A 22,861-nucleotide genomic window follows, 5' to 3' on the forward strand; every position below is an offset into this window, starting at 1 on the left:
GTATGTATGTATGTATGTATGTTTGTTTGTTTGTGTTTTTATTTGATGTGTGACATACCAGTTATGAACAATTGAGGAGGAGGGTCGGGAGAGTGGCTATTGACATTAAGATAATCAGATAGAAATTATATTTTAATTCTTCGTAAATATTTACTTCTGTGATAGCCTGACCAATGTCTAATCTTATATATCTCATAGCTTTCATTCCAAGGTCAACGTGATATCATGAAATGATAATTCAGCAATTGCTATATCTTTGTTTTCCTCCAACGAGATCAACTCTTAAGGAGCAAATACAATCAAATCTAAGACCAAAGTGCAGCTCTAATTAGAAATTAATAGATCACAATATGTCACCTTATCATGGAATGGTCTGATATTTGATTGCTTGACTATTGGCTTCGCAATCTCGCTGATCAGTTTGGGGGAGAACAACGCGTTTTAACGCCGTCCAACAACAGCTCTGAAGTTGAATTTAATTCATTTTTTTTTTCAAAAGAGCTAGTAATCGACGATGAAGTCTCTTCAGTGTTGGAAGATTTTGATGATCGTTGAAATATCATGCATCTTGGCAGTGGCACGTGGCCAAAGTAAGTATTTTTCGAGGGGCTAGGGGCAGCTCATGACGAGCGTAAACGACCTTTAAACGCCATGTTCAGGTATATATAAAGGTAGGCCCTATGTATTCGTGCAAATCGTCAGAACGCCAGATAGATCATTTTCTTTAAATAACATTAACAACGAAATCCGTTTTTCTTGTTCATTTTTTAATTTGTAGACTTATCAGAGGAAGTCTAATTCGAAGGATACGAGAAATCCAAGGAAGCGTGTTGTAAAAAAGAAATTATACTAAAAACATTTAAATATCGTATCTTCAAGCTATTTGCTTATTTGATGACAACCTCCTGCATTCAAATCCAACAATACATACCAATGTAGTCAGATAGCTGTTTTTCCACTGTCTTGAGTAGCTCCCTATCGACTTTTTTTCCATTTCTTCAATCTGTTAACAGTCCATTGTACACGTAAATTTCAGTTATGTTCAGATGTACACATTGCATGCCTTTTTGTGTTTGAAAAAAAAAATGACTGTTTATCATTTCATTTGTAATAATATATTCAGTGCAGAAGATTCTGAACAGCTTGAATCGAATTGTATTGAATGGAACCTAGAACCTCGTTGATTGTGAAGATGAGCTGTTGTAATGTGTAATCTCTCTGTGATTTTGTGTGTCATTTCTGTGTCAATCGGAGCAATGAAGCGATGTGGCTGCTACGTAATGGAGGTCGATATATCTTTTAGCAAGCATTCAAGTGCAAAACTATATCATTATTATGATGTGTTCATGGAGCCATAACAAAACAACAACAACAACAACAACAACAACAACAACAACAACAACAACAACAACAAAACCCACCGTAATTTCAATGAACACTTCGCATACTCGTTTGATGACTTACAATAAGCCCTGATCACCGGTTAGCAATATGACAATGAAATTGATATAGGGAGATTCCCGTCAGAGCTTCCCTTCTTTTTGGTCCCTTTTTGGTAGTTTTCCTTGAACCTTACAGAAGTCTAGATTTAACTTATGCAATACCTAACAGTTTTTATTCTGTAACCTAACCCCCCCCCCCCCCGCACGCCGATTCATGCCAAGAGGAAATTCTGTAATGAAAACACTTTGGTGTGAATTAAACCTCTTGTGGTGGAAACGATATTGGTATATACCCTTCAAAACCCCCTTTTTAGTCGAAAGGTTATGGTAAAAATATTTCCCTAAAGTGATAAGAGGTTTAATCATCCGTTCATCCAGCACGACAATGAAAAATCTATTCCAATGTTTGAGTATCCATTGAATACGTTCTGCTCTGTTACGCATGGACGAATGTACAAGGAGAATGAAAATTATAGTACGCATAGTTGGTTTGTGGCAGTGATGAGAATAGCCTTCTCTGTCATTACGCATGCGTATTAGAGTCTCCACGCTATATAGATAGATGAATCCAACTTCAGAGCACTGTAACTTATGGGCCCAAATTCACGAAGGTGGTACAAATGAAACCATGGTTTAAACCACGGACAAAAACCATGGAGCGCCAAGTGTCGCACGGAATATTTCGTTACGAAATTGGTCATTTCGTTAACGAAATTATCATATCGTGGACGAAATGTTCATTTAGTTACAAAATTTTGTCATTTCGTTACAAAATAATCATTTCATCGACGAAATGACTGATTTCGTAACGACTTATTCCATGCTTCACTTGGCGCTCCATGGTTTTTGTCCATGGTTTAAACCATGGTTTCATTTGTACCACCTTCGTGAATTCGGGCTTTAGTGTCCGTAACTGGGGGGGGGGGGGGGGGGAGGGGGGCCTCCCAGAGAAGAATAAAAGCACTTTTGATGAGTTATGAAATGAGCCAGTTGTGTTGTTATGTCGGTGCATACATTGTCATTGTCTTTTGTGGATAGGCTTACTTAAAGACCACAGTTAGAAATTACCATAAAAAACAGTACCCACACCGAATTGGTCCTGTTTACCTTTGGGAGCAGTGATCTAAAAAAAGTTAAAGATATCATATTTGATGCATATGTGTAGGTCTGTTGTAACACAAAACATCCTACCATTATAAAATTTTCGCAATAAAAGCCTAATATTTAAGGAGATATCAGCATTTTTCTCAATAAACCATACCTGTAGACGGTTAAGTCTGGAAACATTTTTATTATACTCTTGTTCACATTTTGTGTATTTAACAATATTCAACACCGATTATATGGATTCATATTTTTACACTGGTTGTTTCTACCCCAAACTCACAGTTTAGAACTATTTTAAAGCACTAATGCTTGGTTTTAATTTCATCTACAATTTTAATGGTAAATTATGTCTTTAACGGATCCTAGCGTTTCCAACGGATAGTCAGTTAGCGCGGGTGTTTGATGTGTATGAAGAATTAAGAAAGAAAATCCGTTATGCATTTCTATATCATATGTGTATTGGGACCTATACCTGGTGCACTCCAGGAGTTTTGTCAGATTTTTCCCCCTGACAAAACTATTAAAAGCTACAGAAATCCTCGCATCTGATTGGCCGAGAGCAAATAATTATTTGTCCGACAACTTTGTCGGAGAAAACGCTTCATGAAAATCCTAATTTCCCCTTGTCATGCTTGTGTCATATTCCTGCATGTGTAGTGCGTCCTCATCTTTGAATGTCACTGTCAATGTAGCCGTACCGAAGGTCACAAGTAGCGTTGGTAAAGTCCCCTGAGTAATGAAAAAGGTGGCCTTCAGTGGCAAGAAGAAGGGATAAAAAGACATTTACATCAGCCTCTCTTCTCTCTAGATTCAAGGTCGTTAACTTTAACAATTATGGCTCCATTTGAGCGAAGAAATCTTCCTAGTTGAGCAATGATTTGTGTTTGTTTGGATCCACAGCATCATGATTCTAAATACTTCCTTCCTGTTTTCTGTATATTAAAAACAACAAACACAACCCAGAATCCAAGTTGAATGACACAATTCCGCCAGTACCTCATTCTTCCGCTTTCAGAAATAAACTCTTGCATAGTCAAAAAAAAAAAATACCCAGTATGTTTGCTTCCTGATATTATTTGCATATAACAAATTAATGTCATTGCAAACTCATTTCTATTCTGACACACACACACACACACAAAAAAAAAAATGTTTGTCTTTATTATTGATTTTTTTTGTGGTGGTGGTGGTGGAATAGGAAGTTGTTTGCCAAATTTTGATAAATCAAATAATATCCCAACAGAAGAAAAAAAAAAAAGAATCTTCCCCTCCACTTTACTCGTTTTCTTCTCAAGCCATTGTATTGAACAGTATTGTTATAAACTGTTCTCTAGATGGATTCTTTTTCTATTTTTTTTTCTGTTTTTCGCGTCACTTTCACAATGACACTGTACGATGACACTCTACATGGTTTTTGAAACAATTTAGCTCTTGGTTGTTTTTTTTTTTAAAGAAGCAATAAACATTACAGTAATTGTTTTTGTTTGTTTAATAGATACTTTATTTTCTGCAAATCAATAAATCAATCAGCAAATCAATTTATATAAGTCACATAATCATGAACATGTGGGAAATATACAAAGTAAATTCAAAACAGAGTCGTTTGACTTGCATAAATAACGATATAAAAGGAAATTAATGATATAATATACAGTATGCATGTCTATGCCGCGGGGATTACAACAACAATTATAATTAAGAAGCGATTATGCAGAGGGCCGCCATTGTAAGCATAGCTTGAAAAGATGGCCGGCCCGAGGAAAAGTTAGGAACGTATTAGATTCGTAACAATACAATACAATACAAATTCTGCTGCGAAGATAGCAGGGGAAAATAAACTCTGATTTGTGATGGTGGTGAATGTGCGTGCATTCAAGTGCTTGAAAGTGCACAAGGGCAGATAGGCTAGATTATAGAATAATAAAATTGGTTTGCTGGAAGAGGGAACGATATGCGATGTTGCTATTGGGAGACCAACATTAATCATGTAAATTATTTGTTTCTAGTTCGTATTTGAAGTATACTGTAATAAAATGTGCTTCTTTAAGTTTGCTTTGAATGAAAACAAGGAGGCACATTGTTTCAACTCCTCGGGAAGAGTGTTCCATGTATCCGGACCGTGATGTCTGATCGACTTTTGAGCAAGTAGAAGCTTTGGATTACTTAAATGAAAATCATGGGAACGACGGGTTGGGTATGAGTGAATATGGTCATTGGTTACTAAGGCATTATGAAAAAATGGTGATAAGTTTCGAGTGTGTTTGTACATAAATATGGCAGTTAGGTATAAATGTTTATCATGGGCCTTGAGAGTTTTTAGGCGATAAAATATGGGATCAGTGTGAGCCAAGAAATTTGAGTGTGTGCATATACGAAGAGCCTTTTTCTGGAGAATAAAAATTGTGTTCAATTTAGTTTTGCTACAGTTGCCCCATACAATATTGCAGTACATTACATATGGTAAGAATGAAGTGTTATATAACATTATTAAAGTTTGATCATTAATTAAATACTTTATTCTCCTTAAAACACCAGTTGCTTTAGATATTGCTGTTGTAATATTCTGGACATGAGTATTCCAAGTTAGATTGCTATCTAAGGTCACTCCTAGAAACTTGGCTGAATGTTTCTCAGCAATGTTTGTATCATCAATAGAAATACTTTTAGGAAGGGTGGGTTGGGATTGAAGAGTATGAAAGTGTATAAAACATGTCTTATCAATATTCAATGAAAGCTTGTTACTTCTAAACCATTTCGAGATGTTGCTTAATTCCATATTTAGTGTATCAACCAGTGTTGCAATGTCCTTGTGGGAGTAACAAAATGTTAGTGTCGTCAGCAAATAAGATGAAATTCAAACGAGGAGAGGAATTGATAATGTCATTAATGTAAATCAAAAAAAGTAGGGGCCCGAGGATAGATCCCTGAGGGACACCACATGACACGTTAGAATATAATGAGTGACTGGATTTAAATGCAACATATTGTTTGCGATGACTTAGATAACTTCTGAACCACGACAAAGTAATCCCTCTCACGCCATAATTATGTAATTTTTCAAGTAAAATGTCATGATCAATAGTGTCAAATGCCTTACTAAGATCCATAAAAACTCCAATTATGTGCTCCTTTTTAGTAAGCGCATCAATAATATTGTCGACAGGTTTGATTATAGCATAATCGGTAGAAAATCCTTTTCTAAAACCAAACTGATTCGCATTTAATATTTAATTTTCAATAAACGAGTAGAGACGCTTGTAAACTATTTTTTCTAAAATTTTCGACAGTACAGGTAACAATGAAATGGGTCTATAATTTTTCATCATTGATGGATCTTCTCTTTTATAGATGGGGATAACTTTGGCGATTTTAAAAGAGTCTGGATACTTGTCGTTAAGTAGGGATAGATTGAATATAATGGGTGAGAGGGGCTGCTAGGGGGTAGATTATTTTTTTCAACAAATTCACCCTGAAATTATCAGGCCCACAGGATTTAATACATTTCAGAGATCGAACAGTATCAATAATTTCAGATTCATTAATTGGAGTAAAACACAAAGAATTTTGATTACTTTCAGGTAAATATTCCTAATAATTTTTGATATCATTTATGGGAATAGATGCTGCTAAAGAAGGACCAACATTAACAAAAAAATTGTTTAAAATATTTGCAATTTGGTGAGGATTGGTAATGACATTATCATTATGGGTAATACTATCAGGACATTCCGTAGGTTTCTTTTTGAGTATTTCATTAACATTCCGCCAAAGAGCACTTTTATCATCCTTGTTAGATTCGAGTTTATTTGAAATATATGATTTACATGAAACTCGAATTAAGGAAGTTAATTTGTTTCTATATGTTTTATACCTTTTCACGTTTTCAGGAATGGGTTTTCTCAGAGATATTTTATAAAGACGGTTTCGAGTAAGAATGGAATGTATAAGACCTTGGGTAATCCAGGGTTGCCGAGCTCTTTTTCCTTCCATTTCTTTTGGGAGTTAAAGGAATATGTTTATCATAATAATCTAATAGTTTTTGTAAAAAAAACATTTCATAAGAAGAATTGACATCTTGGAGTTCAAAGACGTCATTCCATTGTTCTTCGAATAGATCTTGATTCAATGAATCAATATTTTGTGGTGTTTCGTTTCTATGCATTTTCAAGTATTGTTTGGGTTGGCGGCGTATTGGGGTTGTTACAGATTTTTCGTAAATCATAAAGATCGGTAGGTGATCGGATATATCTGAATAAAGAGTGCCGTTCGTGCAGGTTTCAGTAATAACATTAGACAATATATTATCTATTCATGTTCTACTATGGGTGGTGTTGTTTATTCTGGTGGGTTTATTAATGTGGGGATGCAGTGAGTTGGAAAGTAACATGTCATGGAAATGGGTGGGTTGTAATAAATCTATATTGTAATCTCCCATAAAAAAAAAAGATTTTCTCTCTCCAAGAATTTCATTAGCACATTCGTCGAAGTTGTCAAAAAAAGACTGAAAGTCATTTTGTGGAGGACGGTAAATAATACCAACCAACTATAATATTTTTCTCATTATCATTTAAAATTTCAATAAATAAACTTTCTGCCCCCTGAATATGCAAATCAGTTCGAATTTTAAATTCAATTTGATTATCAACATACATGGCAACCCCACCTCCTATGCCACGCTTTCTGTCATTACGAATAAAATTGTAATTTTCAATGCCAAATAGGTCCGGGGAATTTTTGTGCAACCACAATAATAACCATTGGTGTGCAACCATAATAGTCAAATATTTTACAACCAAGGTCTTCTTTTTCGAGGTTTTCCTGACAAAGCAACAGCAAACACATACACTGCAAAAAGTCCGGTGTTAAATAGTGAACACCGAGCTGGTGTTAAATTTTCGGTGCTCATTTATGGTGTTAAATTAACACCTCCGGGTGTCATTTCCAAATATAAAACTGTTTTTTGAAGAGTTTCTTAGTAACTGCACTTCTTGTCGATTTTTAATTTAAACAAAACGATCAAGAATTTTACATTAAAATACTAGATTTTTGAAAAAATGTGAAAATAAATTTACACCACAGTAACACCAGCTGGTGTGGTCTCTTATTGAAGCTGGACGGGTGTTAAACCATTGATATTAACACCAACAAATATCAAATCAAGACCATGTGGTGTCATTTTTTAATTAACACCAGTACAGTGTCAAAATATCACCAGGTACAGTGTCAAATTAACACTACGAAGTGTCAGGTGAACACTTTTCAACACCATCACAGTGCATTTTCTACACCTGTGGCTGTGGTCCTCTATTAACACTTGATCGGTGTTAAATTTAACACCCATGGTGTTAAATCTAACACCGATGTTTTTACAGTGTAGGACCTAGGTTATGCTTCACTTTAAGATAGACAGTGAGCTTAGCTTACTACAAGGTTTCAGGGAAATTTTCCATGACTTTTTATTATTAGTACACAGCTGAAACAGTTCAATTCAGTTCATTTTTTTTTTTCATCCAACAAGGAATGAAACAAAATAATTTAGTAAACATTGTAGTGAGTGCCGCCAAAAATATGCATTGCTGAACTCATTATTGCCCATCAGGGACCATGCGATATACATATTCATGGGAACCCTCCCCCCCCCCCCAAAAAAAAATAATAATAATGATAACAATAATACAAACAAACTAACAACTAACTAAATCCTGGTTACGATGTTGATTTTGACCTCCTCATTTTAATTCAATTGAATCATTATTCAATTTGAATATGCTTCATTTACATCCAACTAAAACAAACTGTAATGCAAAGTACAAATTTGTCAATTTTCGTTGAATAATTTGAAAGCAATATAGGCCAGAAGGTATAACACATTACGGATAATTATGATATATAACGAGAAAACAATGGAAACTTTACAATGGTAAAAAAGAATAAGTAAAGCGATGTACAAGAGTGATCTACTTAAAAGCGGAGATTGTAAGACATGGAACACTAAGAGAAAAAACTAACCAACAACATATCGATAACATTAAATCATTATGCAAAATGTAATCTAAATGCGTACCGTTAGAGCATAATGATGCTAATGATGATTATAGAGCATACTTACATCGTATAGACATGCATTACTGTACTTATATACAAGAATAAACCTCATCACCAATCTTCCCATCAAAGTGCCCGACTTCTGGAACGCTCAGGCTCGGGCGAGCATCGACCAGGCTCTCGACATCCAGCCCAACACGAACCAGGCCAAGAACGTGATCGTGTTCATCGGCGACGGTCTGGACGTGTCCACCCTGGTGGCGGCAAGGATTCGACAGGGGCAGCTCGACGGTGGCGACGGGGAGGGGAATATGCTTCCGTGGGACAAGTTCAGCCACAGCGGCCTGACCAAGGTAATGATGAGGCGCTGGAGGAGGATTTAAGGAAGATGAGAAAAAGAAAAGAGGAGGCAGACGGTGGTAAGAGGAGGGAGATTCATTTAATTTGATTTGATTTGATTGAATATGATTTAATCTAATTTTATTTGATTTCATTTTATTTAAATCAATTTAATTTAATTTAACTTAATTTCATTTCGTTTGAATTTACATATCCAAATGATGAAAAATACAAAGTATAACAGTAGTCATTATTTTAAGTACAGACAGGTGCAAAGGTATATAGGGATAGTAGAATGAATTCGACACAAATACATACACGAGGTAACATACAGCCATATTATATGAATAATCGAGAGCATCTACACCTGCATATACATGCAGTACATACACATGGTAAGAGAAGAAAGACTTTATTTCATTTTTTCACTTCATTTCATGTAAATCTACATATTCAAATGATTCGAAATCATTACAAACTTTAACAATAATCACTTGTACAAGCAGGTGAAAAGGCATAAAGGCACTGATAGGGATAGAACAATAAAGTTGATTCGAAGACGTACATGATATAAATATCAAACAACCATAATTATTATTTAAATAATTATGCCTATCTAAATCTACAAATACATGTAATACATACACATGATAAGAGGATGGTGAACTCATTTCATTTCATACATTTTTACATATGCAAATAATATAAATTATTACAAAGTACAATTGTATGATAATAATCATTGTGCCATCAGGTAAAAAGTCATACTGGGATAGTAGAATAAAGTTGCCTCTCTATTCATCCTTATTCTTCACAGGTCCCCCCCCCCCCCCCTCCCATGGTCCTCGACCGGAATCATCACTGACCCTCCTCTAGCCTTTTGTCTGTCCACCCTCCTGCTTTAATCCCCCTCCCTTTATACCTGTTGGGCTCCTTGCCCATGACCTCCAACCCTTCACATTCTATTAGGATCGAAAGCTCAGGCCTCTTTTGACTCCATTTTACTCACCACTATTGGATAAGCAGTTTTCAGCAGCTTTTTTTTTTTGCTACACTGAAAATATCGTAAGACAGATTTGATTAACATCTTCACTTGTGCATACGAGAGATTAACAGTCCACACCACAAAATACTAGACAGATCGAATAACAGAGAAGCAAAGATAGACAACAAGAGGTGTATATACTCACTATGTCTATTAAACTCAAAACAACCTCTCCCCTTTTTACACAGCAGAACGTTTTCATCGACGCATTCCAACACAAACGCTTCGATGATCAGCGAGATGATGATGATAATGATGATGATGATGATGATGATGATGATGGTGATCATCATCATCATCATCATCATCATCATCATCAGTCATCACAACACCATTTGTCAGTCTATTTTGTAAACACACAATCATAATGGTAACCGATCCTTCACATCATCATCTCACTGTTTGGAATTCATTATCCCCATACAATAATTATTATGAATTTAATCTTTCCTTGATTTTTTTTCATGAATCCTCTGAAAACCTACCTGTTAAGCCATGAATGATTGTATAGTTTATGTCAAGCGCAATATCGAATTAGTGATGATATTATGTGTTCTATAAATATGAATCATTATCATCACTACATTTCGTGTTCATTGCCCTGCAGACATACTCGACCGATCAGCAAGCTGCCGACTCGGCCAGCACTGCCACCGCCATCTTTGCCGGCGTGAAGACCAAGAACGGCGTGGTCGGTCTCGACGACAACGCCGACCGCGGCTCCTGTCAGACGACCGCCGGCAGCGAGGTGTTGTCCAACCTTTATATGGCGCGAAACCAAGGTAAGCAGATATACTTTTTTAGATATACGTCTGTCGAGGATCGCTGGATCTGTTATGCCTTTCTGTCCGTTGTATTGTCTTCCTGTCAAGTTAGTCTTGTCTCATTCTGTCTTGTCTCTTCGTCTCCCTTTATTTGTTTCGTTGTCCCATTCTCGTTTAACAATGTTCAATGTTTAGTCGCGTGTGTATGTGTGTCTGCCTATTTACTCTCTCTTCTTAGTGGGCTTCCAGACATATTTTTTTAGACTTTTTCCCCAGACTTTTTTTTCTTTTGTGCATCAGCTTATTTTTCTATTTGACATTCTGTAGCGGAGGGGCCCACATTCTACAAGCTTTGTCTTTTTAGTGGGTCCCTCCATTTTTCTAAGTTTGCGTATTGTTATTTCGTCTTTATCACTTCAGTTCGCGTGACAGCGTATTATTACTACAAGGTTCCACAATTATATTTTTCTCAGTTTACTTTGTTTTTCTTAAGTAACCTTAATCTCTGTTACCAAGGAAAGTGAAATGTCTATGTTCTTTTCGAAAAATGAAATAAAATCTGAATTGAATTGAATTGAATTGAATTGAAGCCCTCATTCAGCTCTGAGGAGAAGCAGTGTTATGATGATAACTATGATTTTTTACGGTCATACAGATAATAAGAGGTAATGAAATGATAATGAATGCTTATTTTTAGTAGTAATTGCACATATAAGAAAAGGAACAGTAGTAATGATACAACATTGACCATTATGAATACACAAACGTGCAAAATACAAGCAAAAACATAAATTATCATACAGTGTAGGCCTACGTGTCATTTGTGGATTATTATGTAAATGTGCACGGTTTGCGTTTTTCCACAATGACGTGGTTTGAACTCTAATCTAATGCTGTCATCAAATGTAAACATTTTCTGTGTGTGTTCGTGATATTGCTGACTTAACTCTTGATCAAAGTGCATCGTGTGGTCACCTTATTTCAATCGAAGGAAAAGCTACCGGTTTCGTCACAACAGACAGCGTAACTGGTGCAACGACTGCCGCCCTCTACGCTCACTCACCCGATAGGAACTGGCAATGTGACGCCGACATTCCGCGAACGCAGGACGACTGCGAAGACATCGCCCTTCAACTCATCCAGAATAATGCCGACATCAACGTAAATCAGAAAATCTTGACTCAAATGTTCATGCCCCCTTTAACTGAATGATTGTCTGAAAGACAGACTAAAAGCATACAAAACTATTAACCATACCCACTATCATACACAGCGAGGAGGAGGGAGGGGTACTGCTCCCAGCAGGAGATTTTCAGACTAAAGTGTGCCTTTAACTCACGAATGCTTGTTTTTAAAACCTTAATTCTACATTATTTTTTGAAGACGTCGTTCTCGTAGAGGGACTTGTATTCTACATGCACTTGCAGCTCCTCCACTTCATTTCCCATTTAACCCATTACTGACTGAACAGCCCGATAACGCCTGTCAGTCTTTTAAGCTTTGATTTTTCTTTTTCATATGGAATAAATAACTATATAATTTGAAAGAGGTCGAAGGTCAACAAAACAAAACAATGTCAGAATTACTTCTCTGACACACCATTCTCTTGGTAAAGTCTCAATAGGCTTTGAAATAAACATAACTTCTAATGATAATAATATAGTTATAAACAAAAATTAACATGCAGTTAACTATTTTAAATGAGAGCAATGTTGCTGTATCCTCTAGGGAACCCTAATTCATTATGTACAGAATCTTCACTTCCTAAATGGTTAATTTTGCAGGTGATTCTGGGCGGAGGCAGGCAAGATTTTCTGCCCACGTCCTTGGAGGATCCTGAATATTACGACGTCATGGGCCGGAGGGAGGACCGAGCTGATCTGATTAGCCAATGGCAGGACATGAAGGGCGCCACCAATAGTCGATATGTGTGGGATTACGACAGCTTCCAAGCAGTCGAGCCCTCTTCCACCGATTTCCTCCTTGGTAAGCCCCTCTTCTACGTCTCCTCCTCCTACCCCTACCCATGCTCCTCCTACTACGCCTCCTTCTCCTTCTCCTCCTCCTCCTCCTCCTCCTACTCCACCTCTTCCTCCTTCTCCTCCTCCTCCTCCTCCTCCTCCTCCTCATCATCATCATCATCATCATCCTTGTCTTGTGTCTTGGAGTCTAATCTGTCATATGCAGATTGACAATATAGTCAAACATGTCTATAGCGGCCACCCGAGGCCGTTATAGACAGATGGCCAATGTAGAAGGATGACCGCTTAGACAAACTTGACTCTGCATTGCAAGCACAACAAAGAGAATTGTGAACTTTTGCAATTTGAAATCGGACACAGCCAATTGATGTAAGAAGGTTCAGAAATTTGAAAGTTTTTCATAATCTTCATAAGCTTTGATCTTGTAAGCAATTACATGTTCAATTAAGATGAGGACACTGTCGTTGGCCCAAACTTCTCTGTTGTTGATTTATGTAAGTAACAAGGTATTAGATTACATTCCCTGAATGTTTTAATGCGCAAGATAAATTTTCTAATCTAATCTATTATATTTAGGGAAATTTAGGAAAAATAGGTGCACTGACAAAAAGGAGGGATAATGACATCATCACTTCGTCATCTCATGATAATGTATTAATGGTTTTTGACAAACGTCTTTATTTCGCAAAAAACACATTGAGGTATGTAATTCCACAAATTCATTATCCTATAACTTTTGTTTAATCCATCGCTTGTAATGAAATTAAAGATCCTTCTAAGGCTTTACTAGTTTCTTGATATTAATGTTAGCATAGAGTGCCACTTCAAAACCAGCTGCTGAGTAATTAGGAAGAAGGTGGTTAGTTGAGTAAAAAGACGAGAAACTGATTTTATATGATACAAATATAAATTTGAGAATTACACTCCGAGAAAAAAAAAGTTCAACGTTACATCTTTACCAGTGTCACACTAGAAACACGTTTACGGGTGCAACTTTGCCCCTTTCAGATTGGAAAGCTGCTCCAATTGTGATGCTGGTCCGAAAGGTGCAAATTTGCACCCGTAAAGGCGCTCCCAATGTGACACACGTATGGATGCAAAATTGAACATATTTTTCTCAGAGTATAGTTGATGAAAAGGACATAGATAGAGAAAGTATACAGTACGGGGGGGGGGGGGGTGGGAAGCAGGAGAGAGGGAGAGAAAAAGTTCTTCGTTCTGGAAGTTCTGAAAAGTTTGTGCCGCCCTCTTGCAGGACTATGACGTAGAAGGTATAACAAGATGACAACAGCGCACCATGGAAAACTCTTTTGTTCTCCTTGTATTGTTTTGAGTCTTTGTCAGTGTTTTGGAGTCACAAACTCCCGTAATTAGGTGGCTGTCACATGATAGTGTAACTTTGTGCAATCAGATACTTTGAAGGGGAGTGCCGCAGTATACATAGCGCAATGATTCTGTTAAATAGTTGGGAGTCTTGAGCTGAGGCTAAAGTGCTGATATTGGGCGAAGTCCCATTTATCCTCAACGCAGACATGACTTCGCTCATTGTTTGTTGGCAAAACAAATAAAGAATTATGATCGACTTTAGCTCTTGGTTGGCATAGTACCACGATGGCTTTCAAAGATAGTAATTGTCATGATAGTATTGACTCTGGGTGTAATTGTGAAAACGATAATACACCACACTCAATAAGTGAACCTTGTCCCCATTATTTGAACCGAACAATACAAAAACAACATTTCCTTTGTAGTCGATGTAAAGGAGGAGGCAGGCAAGCACTTCAAAAGTCCTTTCTGTTTTTTTTTACGATGAGACCTATCTGGGCCAAATGGGCAGTCAAAGCAAAGTTTCTTGAAATTTATGTTAGTGGAGACCAGAGTTCTAAAACTATTAAAACTGCTCTGACATGGAAGCCGCTTCAGTTTAGCTATATCATTATACGGGAATGAGTAATCCAATCTGATAACAAACTGTGGCATGTGTAGTACATCGTGTTTTTTTTATTTTTTATATACAGCCTTTATACTTGTTGCATCGGAAATGTAGCTATCTTTTGATCCCATGCGCATTTTTCTATTGACACTCACGTAGCCATGGTAACCCGATCCCAAATGCAATATCGCTTCAGCACACGTCATCGATTGTCTTGAGTTTGGACGTGACTGAGATAAGATATAAAAAAAAATGAAACGAATGATATAATTCACATTTTATAACAATTACCAATACTAATACAATTTACTGTATATAAGCATACACTGTACTTTACGATGGGCATAGCTGCTCATGTCATACTCCCCCGCACGCACGCACACCACAACAACCCACTACACTGGCAGGACGACACACTCCGTGACTTGTCATCACGCGCGCAGATTTCCAACTCTATGGCGCCACCTGAACACTTTCTTTTGAAAGAAAAAATACAAATCACAATTTTTTGACATAGACACGGCTTTAAACCTGTAGAGTCGAGGCTATTAGTGTAATATGTAAACAGTCATCATAGTGAGAAAGAAGTCACAACGTTTTTCTTCTAATTCATCTCAGATCATCCAAGCAAAAGCTGAGATTTGGTTGTTCATAGTCTTTCATAATATTTTGAACAGAATTCGTTATACACTTCACCTGAGTAAGTGCGATTTGCAATAGGCCCTCACTTCCTTGCCGTTTTTTTTTTTACTTGTGTTGAACGGTATGCATCTCTAGCATATACATGTGATAGTGCTTTGTAAGGCAAAATCTATACCTTTTTTATATATATTATCTACCTCCATTTATCATTTTCTGATGTCACAATCAAACTGATTCATGATATCCAGGTCTGTTCGAACCGGGCAGCATGCGGTACGCCTCGGACCGACAGTCCGACGGAGCGGGCGAACCGTCACTGGCCGAGATGACAGAAAAAGCAATCGGCATTTTGCAGAAGGACAGCGATGGGTTCTTTCTTGTCGTCGAGAGTGAGCAGCTGCATAAATTTTATACGTTTATATTTCTTTGACATTGTCATATTTTCAAATAAGAACTCACCCTCCTAGTTGAATAAATAGTTCCATGATATATGCATATTTTTGTTGTAACACATTTTACGTTTTGTTTTCTTTGAATCTGTATTTACAACAAACAAGTGTTATTGGAAATGAAATTTCATTTGAATTGAAATCTAATTGATTAATCATAAGTTAATGTGCACATGAAGGATCATGCACCTTGATACACCAATACAGTTATCATGTCGTCATCACTTTAATCCTTGTTATCTATCTTACAAATCATCAAATCACTGTTATACGAAGCTCTTCAGTCTCGTTTCAGTCCACTGACTCGATGATAAAGACAACGTCTGTTCAATATTTCGACAGGTGCTTTGATTGACAGCAGCCACCACGAGGGGCGGGCTTACGACGCTCTAGGGGAGACGCTGGAGCTTGCTGATGCGGTCACCATGGCAACGCAGATGACTAGCTTCGAGGATACGCTAATCGTCGTCACTTCCGACCACGCCAACACGCTAGGAATTATGGGATATCCTACCAAGAACAACCCGATTCTCGGTAAGCATTCTCATTATAGCAGCATTATCTATACAGAACTCGATAAGTAATGAACAATCCTGCAATAATAGGCATCTAAGATGCATTATTTGCAAATGCCCATTTATGAGAGCAAACCAACGATTAGAAAGCAATATCTTTAATTCAGGAGCCCAAAGGAATGGTTGTAAGGAAAGTATAAGCGTCTGATTTTAGTAAGAGAAACAGAGGCAATAGCTGTGATGCATTGTGTTCACCATAACATGTATATATTCAGAGTAAAGATATAGAGGTGTTAAAACGAAAAATATAACGAATAACAATGTTGTAGATAACGGCGGCAATTGTAGCTGCATAGTAATAATTATTATAAGGATAATTAAGATAGTAATACCTTTATCATCAACATTGCCATAAAGCAATATTATATCAAACATGTTTGGAAGCACATAACATAACATAAGAAAATAATATGTAGGATCAAATGTTTGGAAAAACAGTAATCATCACTTGCCCGATCTCATTCATACCGCATGCACGTTACCTCTCAGTCTCGCGTTGCTCATTCCGTGTACATTCCGTTGCTAGGCGTGGTCGACAACCCAGAGTCAACGGACAGGGTTCCTTACACGACCCTGACGTACCTGAACGGACCTGGTGGAGAGGCGGTAAAGAATGCGTGGAAGGATGGCTACGTGAGGCGAGACTACAGCGGCGTGGATACAGGTGCAATAAGTTCAAGATTTCACTAGCATATATACAGTACACCTGTATTCTCTTCAAGAATTTTGATTGATTGATTGATTGATTGATTGATTTTTTTTCTGAACTTCTTTTTCATTCATGAATGTAATACAAAGCCAATTGAACGAACTAGCTGAGCACAGTGTTATTTGAATCTGACAGTTGAAACAGATAAATGATTGATTCAAATATCCAACATTTTTTCATCACAATATGAAATGAAAACAAGGAGGTGTTATTCTATGCATATATGCAAACATAAGATTGGAATAACAGAAAATTGTAAACTTGATTCTCAGTGCTAAACAGTCAGAGTGTCGATTTACATTAGATGGAATATTGAAGTAAAGATGCACATTCACGCCTGCAAAAAGCAAGATGCAGCGGAAGAAAAAGAATTAAGATCATAGGCCTACCTTGAAAAGTCTTCCTGTTGTCATAAAGAGTAATATCACCTGATTCAAGAGCAGGTCTGATAGCATTTCCCGTCTTTTATGGTACCCATATCACCTAGGGAAAAAAAGAAAAACCGAACAAACATACGTACACTTACTATTGTCTAGTAAATTCTTCGAAAATACAGCAAAAGGCTTTATGTGGTAGTATTGCTATACTGGATCGACACACATACATCGTTGAAGGTTCTGACTTTGTGTTCAAACTTTAAAGTGTATCCCCTATTAAGATGCCTATCGAATTCGTGTGAAATTTTCGCGCGCTTAAATATTCATCAACACCAGTTTTCTGTTGACATGGTATTTGAGGATGAGAAATGTTAATGAGAAAAGGTACGAAAAGACTATCACAGTACAAAGGCGGTCAAAGGTCAATTTAATCAACTCCATCAGATCAAGTTGCATCTGATTATTTTCTATTTTATTTTCTGCAATGTTAATATCATCCATTTGTCAGACAAAAATAAAGTGAATTATTTGTTCTATGTACTATCCCAATTATAACCAATACTCCAGAATCACGCGACTGGGTTCAAGACGCCGTCATACCTCTGGCCGCCCAGACTCACGGCGGAGTGGACGTACCGGTGTACGCTCAGGGCCCCTGGTCCCACCTCTTCATGGGCGTGCATGAGCAGAATTACTTGGCGCACGTTGTGCGCTACGCGGCTTGCCTGGACAACGGATCGAGCAGTGCTTGCTAAGCCTATGCCATGGGCTGGGCTGCAACAAGCAGCAATGCTTATTTGGATCTCGACACGACACTTTTTTATTATTCATGTTCCATATTCCACATTTCATGCAAGTTTTATATTCCATTTGATTTAAGAAAAAAAAGAAAGAAATGTTTTTAACACAACGGTCAGTTTGAAACAAAATTGCACATATGTAGGAGGACGTATAAAGTGTAATATGGGGAACCCACTAAAAAGCAAAGCTTGTAGGATGTAGGTTCCAAAAATATGATATAGACTTTTAGTACAAAATATCAATGTCACAAATGATGCAACATGTAACATGCAAAAATACAAGATGTCGAGAATATTATAAAATTTACGGAGTGTACTTTGAGGATAACTCATAATATAGCATGGTCCGGTTTTCATGATCTAAATTTGGCGTTATCAGCCATTTTGAACTCTCATTTGTGATGCCAACTGCATAATGTCCATATTATGAAAAAAAAAAAAACCAGCAGCAGCAGCAGAAGCAGCAGCAACAACAACAGAATAGCACAAGATTCATTATGTCGTTGACCTTTCATTAAAATGCTCTTAATAATCACAATCATAATTGGGAGTTAATGAAAACTTGCTAATACTTCTTTTTTATTTCTATTTTCGACTTTGCTCTGTTTCTTTCTTTTGTTTAGTCTGAATATTTCGGTATTGAAACAGAATTACGTCATTACTGAATCAAAGACGACTTTCCCGCCGACAACTTTCAGTGGATGGCATCAATAGGGGGCGCCTTAAACCGTTTATGAAATTATTTGATTTTACTGCGTCGTTCCTCTAACGAAAATGACATTTGGTTATTGATCAACAGACTGCCAAATTACGGATTTGAAACATATAAGCCGGAATCGACGACTGACTAGGATGATGTAAATAGTATGGTGGATTGTGGACGTTGTTTCCTGTTACCTAACGACTATAGGAACAATTTGTCGCTTATCTCCTTATTTCCTTCTTCTATACTTTTTCAACAACCACTTGTACGAGCTTTCACTCTTCAAATATACTGTAAATGAAAGAGCTAGGCCATCAGGTGAATTATTTTCGATTTTGTCAAGTCAACATAACTTTCATCAAATCTAGTACTCTGAACATTATTTGCATTCTTTTTTGTGGTAGATTTGTTTGATAATTGAAATATTCAGTCTAGATATGTTCGACGTACCATGAAAAATGTACGGAAGTAAGTTAAGGTGCGATAACCTAGCTTATACAATTCAGCAGCTTTCTCCCAGAAAATAAGAACCCACTGGTGACAAAGGAACAATAATAACAACAAAAACAAACAAACAAACAAACAAATAAACAAACAAACAAACAAACAAGCAAAGAGAAATAGATTGTAATAACAAACATCATCATAAAAATCACAATGCAGCGTAAGATCTATTGGCATCAACATACGATTAATTTATGCTTGAGCATGTAGTTTAATCCATTGGTTTGCGTAGACATGCTCTGTCTCTCTGGGTTTTTTTTTTTTCTAATCATGTGGCATAAAATTACGGCAATTTTCACCTTCAGCCTTTAAACGCAGTATTATGATTCACTTCAAAAAGTGTTCGGTCTCTTTAAGATTTTATAAATCGCTCGCAAAAGTGATTTTCACGACTTATATGAATATTTGTTATTCAGAAATAAAGAACTTCCCCATTTGCAAGCTTGTATTGCATTTTTTTTTTGCATCATTCTTACAAATTTGAACAAATATATCAGACCTATAGAAATGCTTAAAGTGCACGGGGTAGCCATACATGGCAATCCATTTTTTTCATTTATTTGACCAGGCATACGTGTATTTTTTCTCACCCTGTTTTCCCAAGTATATATCTTTTCATTTCAAATCCTCTATAATTGAATTACTACATTTTACATCATTATTCAGTTTTATATACAAAGTCAGTGGTGAACACACACCTGCCTTGGTCGTATATTTTACGTTTTGTTGGTAGTGACTTCGTATCATATTTACATACACACAAAAAAAAAAGTTCGTAGAAAATGTTGCTCCTGGTGTTTTTGTAAGACTCTTCTTCTCTGTAAAATGATTAAAGTGGTCTACTTGTTACAAATTCATGAATATCTACTGCAGCGTGACAGAATGAACTGTCTAAAAACCAAAACCGGTAAATATATGTCATTATGATTTCTTTATGAAATGGTAAATCAAAAGAGACTACAAATAAATGAATGAAAAAAAACACTCATAATTGTTTACTTCTTATTGTGAATGGGATGTTAAACGTTTTTTGTTTTGTTTTTTCGGCGGGAATGTCTCACAGAATTTCTTATGTAGCTAAGGTAAAGGGGAATTCCTTTTCAAAGAGGTTTGATACAGCAAAAATCCTCTTATGCAAGATAAATTCTGATGTGCAAAATGTCTTCTAACAGTTGATAATACGATGTGCATGTTATTTTACTTAATACGTGCTTACGATTAGCTAAATTAAAATGAAGGGGAAAAAACAGAAGTGGCTCTGGTGCCGATTTTAGTTATTCGAGGTAAATTTGCGGAGCACCAGGTTTTTTACCTGTTGGCAAAATCTGTGGAGATGACGGATGTGTAAAAATCCAGGCATTACCATTCAAGTTCAAGTTGATTTATTTCATTTCCAACAAACAAATAATTAGGAATACAATGAAATGTTCGTATATACAGATGTCAGGAAATCAGTACAACAATGCGATGAACATAATAACATGTAATAAAGACACAAGTAAATTATCAACAGAGATGCAAATAAATGTCATATCAAACTTTCAAACTTTAATTCAAACTTTATTTTCACTTTCTTTCTTCAACAAAATGTATAAGAAACAATATCATGAACTTGACATGCGAATCGTTGTAAATATATATAACCAGACAGGATTAACAACATATTCTTGTCTACATGATCAGTAAAATAAAGATACATACACTCTATATACACACTGAGGAGAAAAAAAAAGTGGAGGTACACACTCAAAAGGCTAAGCTTGTAACATGTGGATACCTCTGAGGGAAAGGGGGGAAATGGGGTGAAAACTTACAACTACAAAGAGTGCGGGAAACTGGGGAAGCGGGGAATAGAGAAAAAAAAAGAAAGCAAAAGTGTGAAAAAAAAGAAACAAAAATAGGGAAAAGAGGAAGAGAGAGAGAGAGAGAAACCAAAAATTTGTTGATGCATACACCAAGGGCGAAAGCCCACAGAGACAATTAGCAAAAATTAATTAATTAACAAAAACGCTAGAAATGGAGAGGACTGCTAAAAAGCAGAGCTTGTAGTATGCAGTCCCCTCATTTAAAAAAATATAAAAAACAATCAAATTGCCAAAAAAAGACAATTTGCCTAAGAGATAGATAAAAAGACAGAGTAATACACACATACTACGTGTTACAAAAAAAAGTACCTACTTTTGATCCTTAATAGTTCAAAAACTATATATCAGATAAAACTGCCATTGATATGAGTAATAGCTGAATAGTGTACAATTTAGTTGGAGGTAATTTGAATATGAAAGCCTATATTAGTTTCATGAAATCAGTGATTTATTTCAATGTTAGGTTCCAGATTTTGAGCAAATTTTAACCCTCTGTACAAAACTTCAACTTTACACAGGAACCAATGATGTGTATGTGAGTGTGTGCTTACAATAACCATGAACAATGGACATGGCTACCACCTGTTCAGAGCACTGCTGGAAGGCACATGGATGCTTTATCAATTATTTATGTGGACTGCCCTTAGCACTGCTAGTCTGAATTCATGATACAGGGTGAAATGCATGCACATGAAAAAAGTGAGCACATGTTTCCATATGCTTGCATACACCGCATTTCAGAATGAATAAAAGACTAACTGTGAAAGTGGAATTCCTCATGAATATGTAATAGAGCATTCCATTCCTGGCCATCGTCCAGGACCATTGTCTAGGTATCAGCAACACACTCCTATACACAACAATCAATAACCCGCTGTGCAAAGTTGAAGTTTTGTACAGATGGTTGAAAATAGAGCAAAATCTGAAACCTAACTGAAAAAATTAATGTTGAATTTAACGAAACTGAATCATGCTTTCATTTTCAAATTACCTCCAACAAAACTGTACACTATTCAGCTATTGCTGATATCAATGACAGTTTTATCTGATAGATAGTTTTTGAACTATAAAGAATCAAAAGTGGGAAATGTTTTTTGTAACACCTATATGCACACAAGGACGCACATTTACAAACACAAACACCATGGCATGCTCTCATCGGTAACTCGGATACTTCTGTAAACATGATTGCTCTTTAATGTATGTGTGTTGTCTTGGGCGTGTTCAGCCAGTAGGCGTTTTCACATCAGCCCGATAAAAATCCAAGCTCGAGATATTTTCCAATTTCCCAAGTCAGAAAATAGCGCGCTATTTCGAAACATCGGGCTGATGTGAAAACGCCTAGTGTCAACTGCTTGTCTGTTATTGACTGCGATCCGACGATGCAGTATAGATAGGTATAGCATTACGCATGAGATATGAGTACTTAAAGGGATCATATTTATTTAGTTTTGGTTGAGACCTAATTTCAGGTTTCTAACACGTTTTGGCGAGATAATGAGAGACCTCTTATGAAATATGAAAGAGCATGTAATTCCATGAGGAATACAATGTTGATGAAAATTGGTTTTGAAATGGCT

The 22,861-nt window shown here is 36.5% G+C and overlaps 1 protein-coding gene across 1 annotated transcript; it reads left to right on the forward strand.

Annotated features, from left to right (window-relative positions):
* Window positions 1–514: 514 nt before the first annotated feature.
* LOC139724251 (alkaline phosphatase-like) lies at window positions 515–18,164 on the forward strand. Its single transcript, XM_071635394.1, has 9 exons — window positions 515–590; window positions 8,727–8,947; window positions 10,586–10,760; window positions 11,734–11,903; window positions 12,527–12,728; window positions 15,548–15,688; window positions 16,091–16,282; window positions 16,850–16,987; window positions 17,977–18,164. Exons 1-9 carry the CDS (start codon window positions 515–517, stop codon window positions 18,162–18,164), a joined length of 1,503 nt encoding a protein of 500 aa, XP_071491495.1.
* The last annotated feature ends 4,697 nt before the right edge of the window (window positions 18,165–22,861 follow it).

The sequence above is a fragment of the Diadema antillarum genome, unplaced genomic scaffold (genome assembly GCF_040938485.1).
Source record: "Diadema antillarum isolate AM-2024a unplaced genomic scaffold, OU_Dant_1.0 scf00000210, whole genome shotgun sequence".
NCBI lineage: Eukaryota > Metazoa > Echinodermata > Echinoidea > Diadematoida > Diadematidae > Diadema > Diadema antillarum.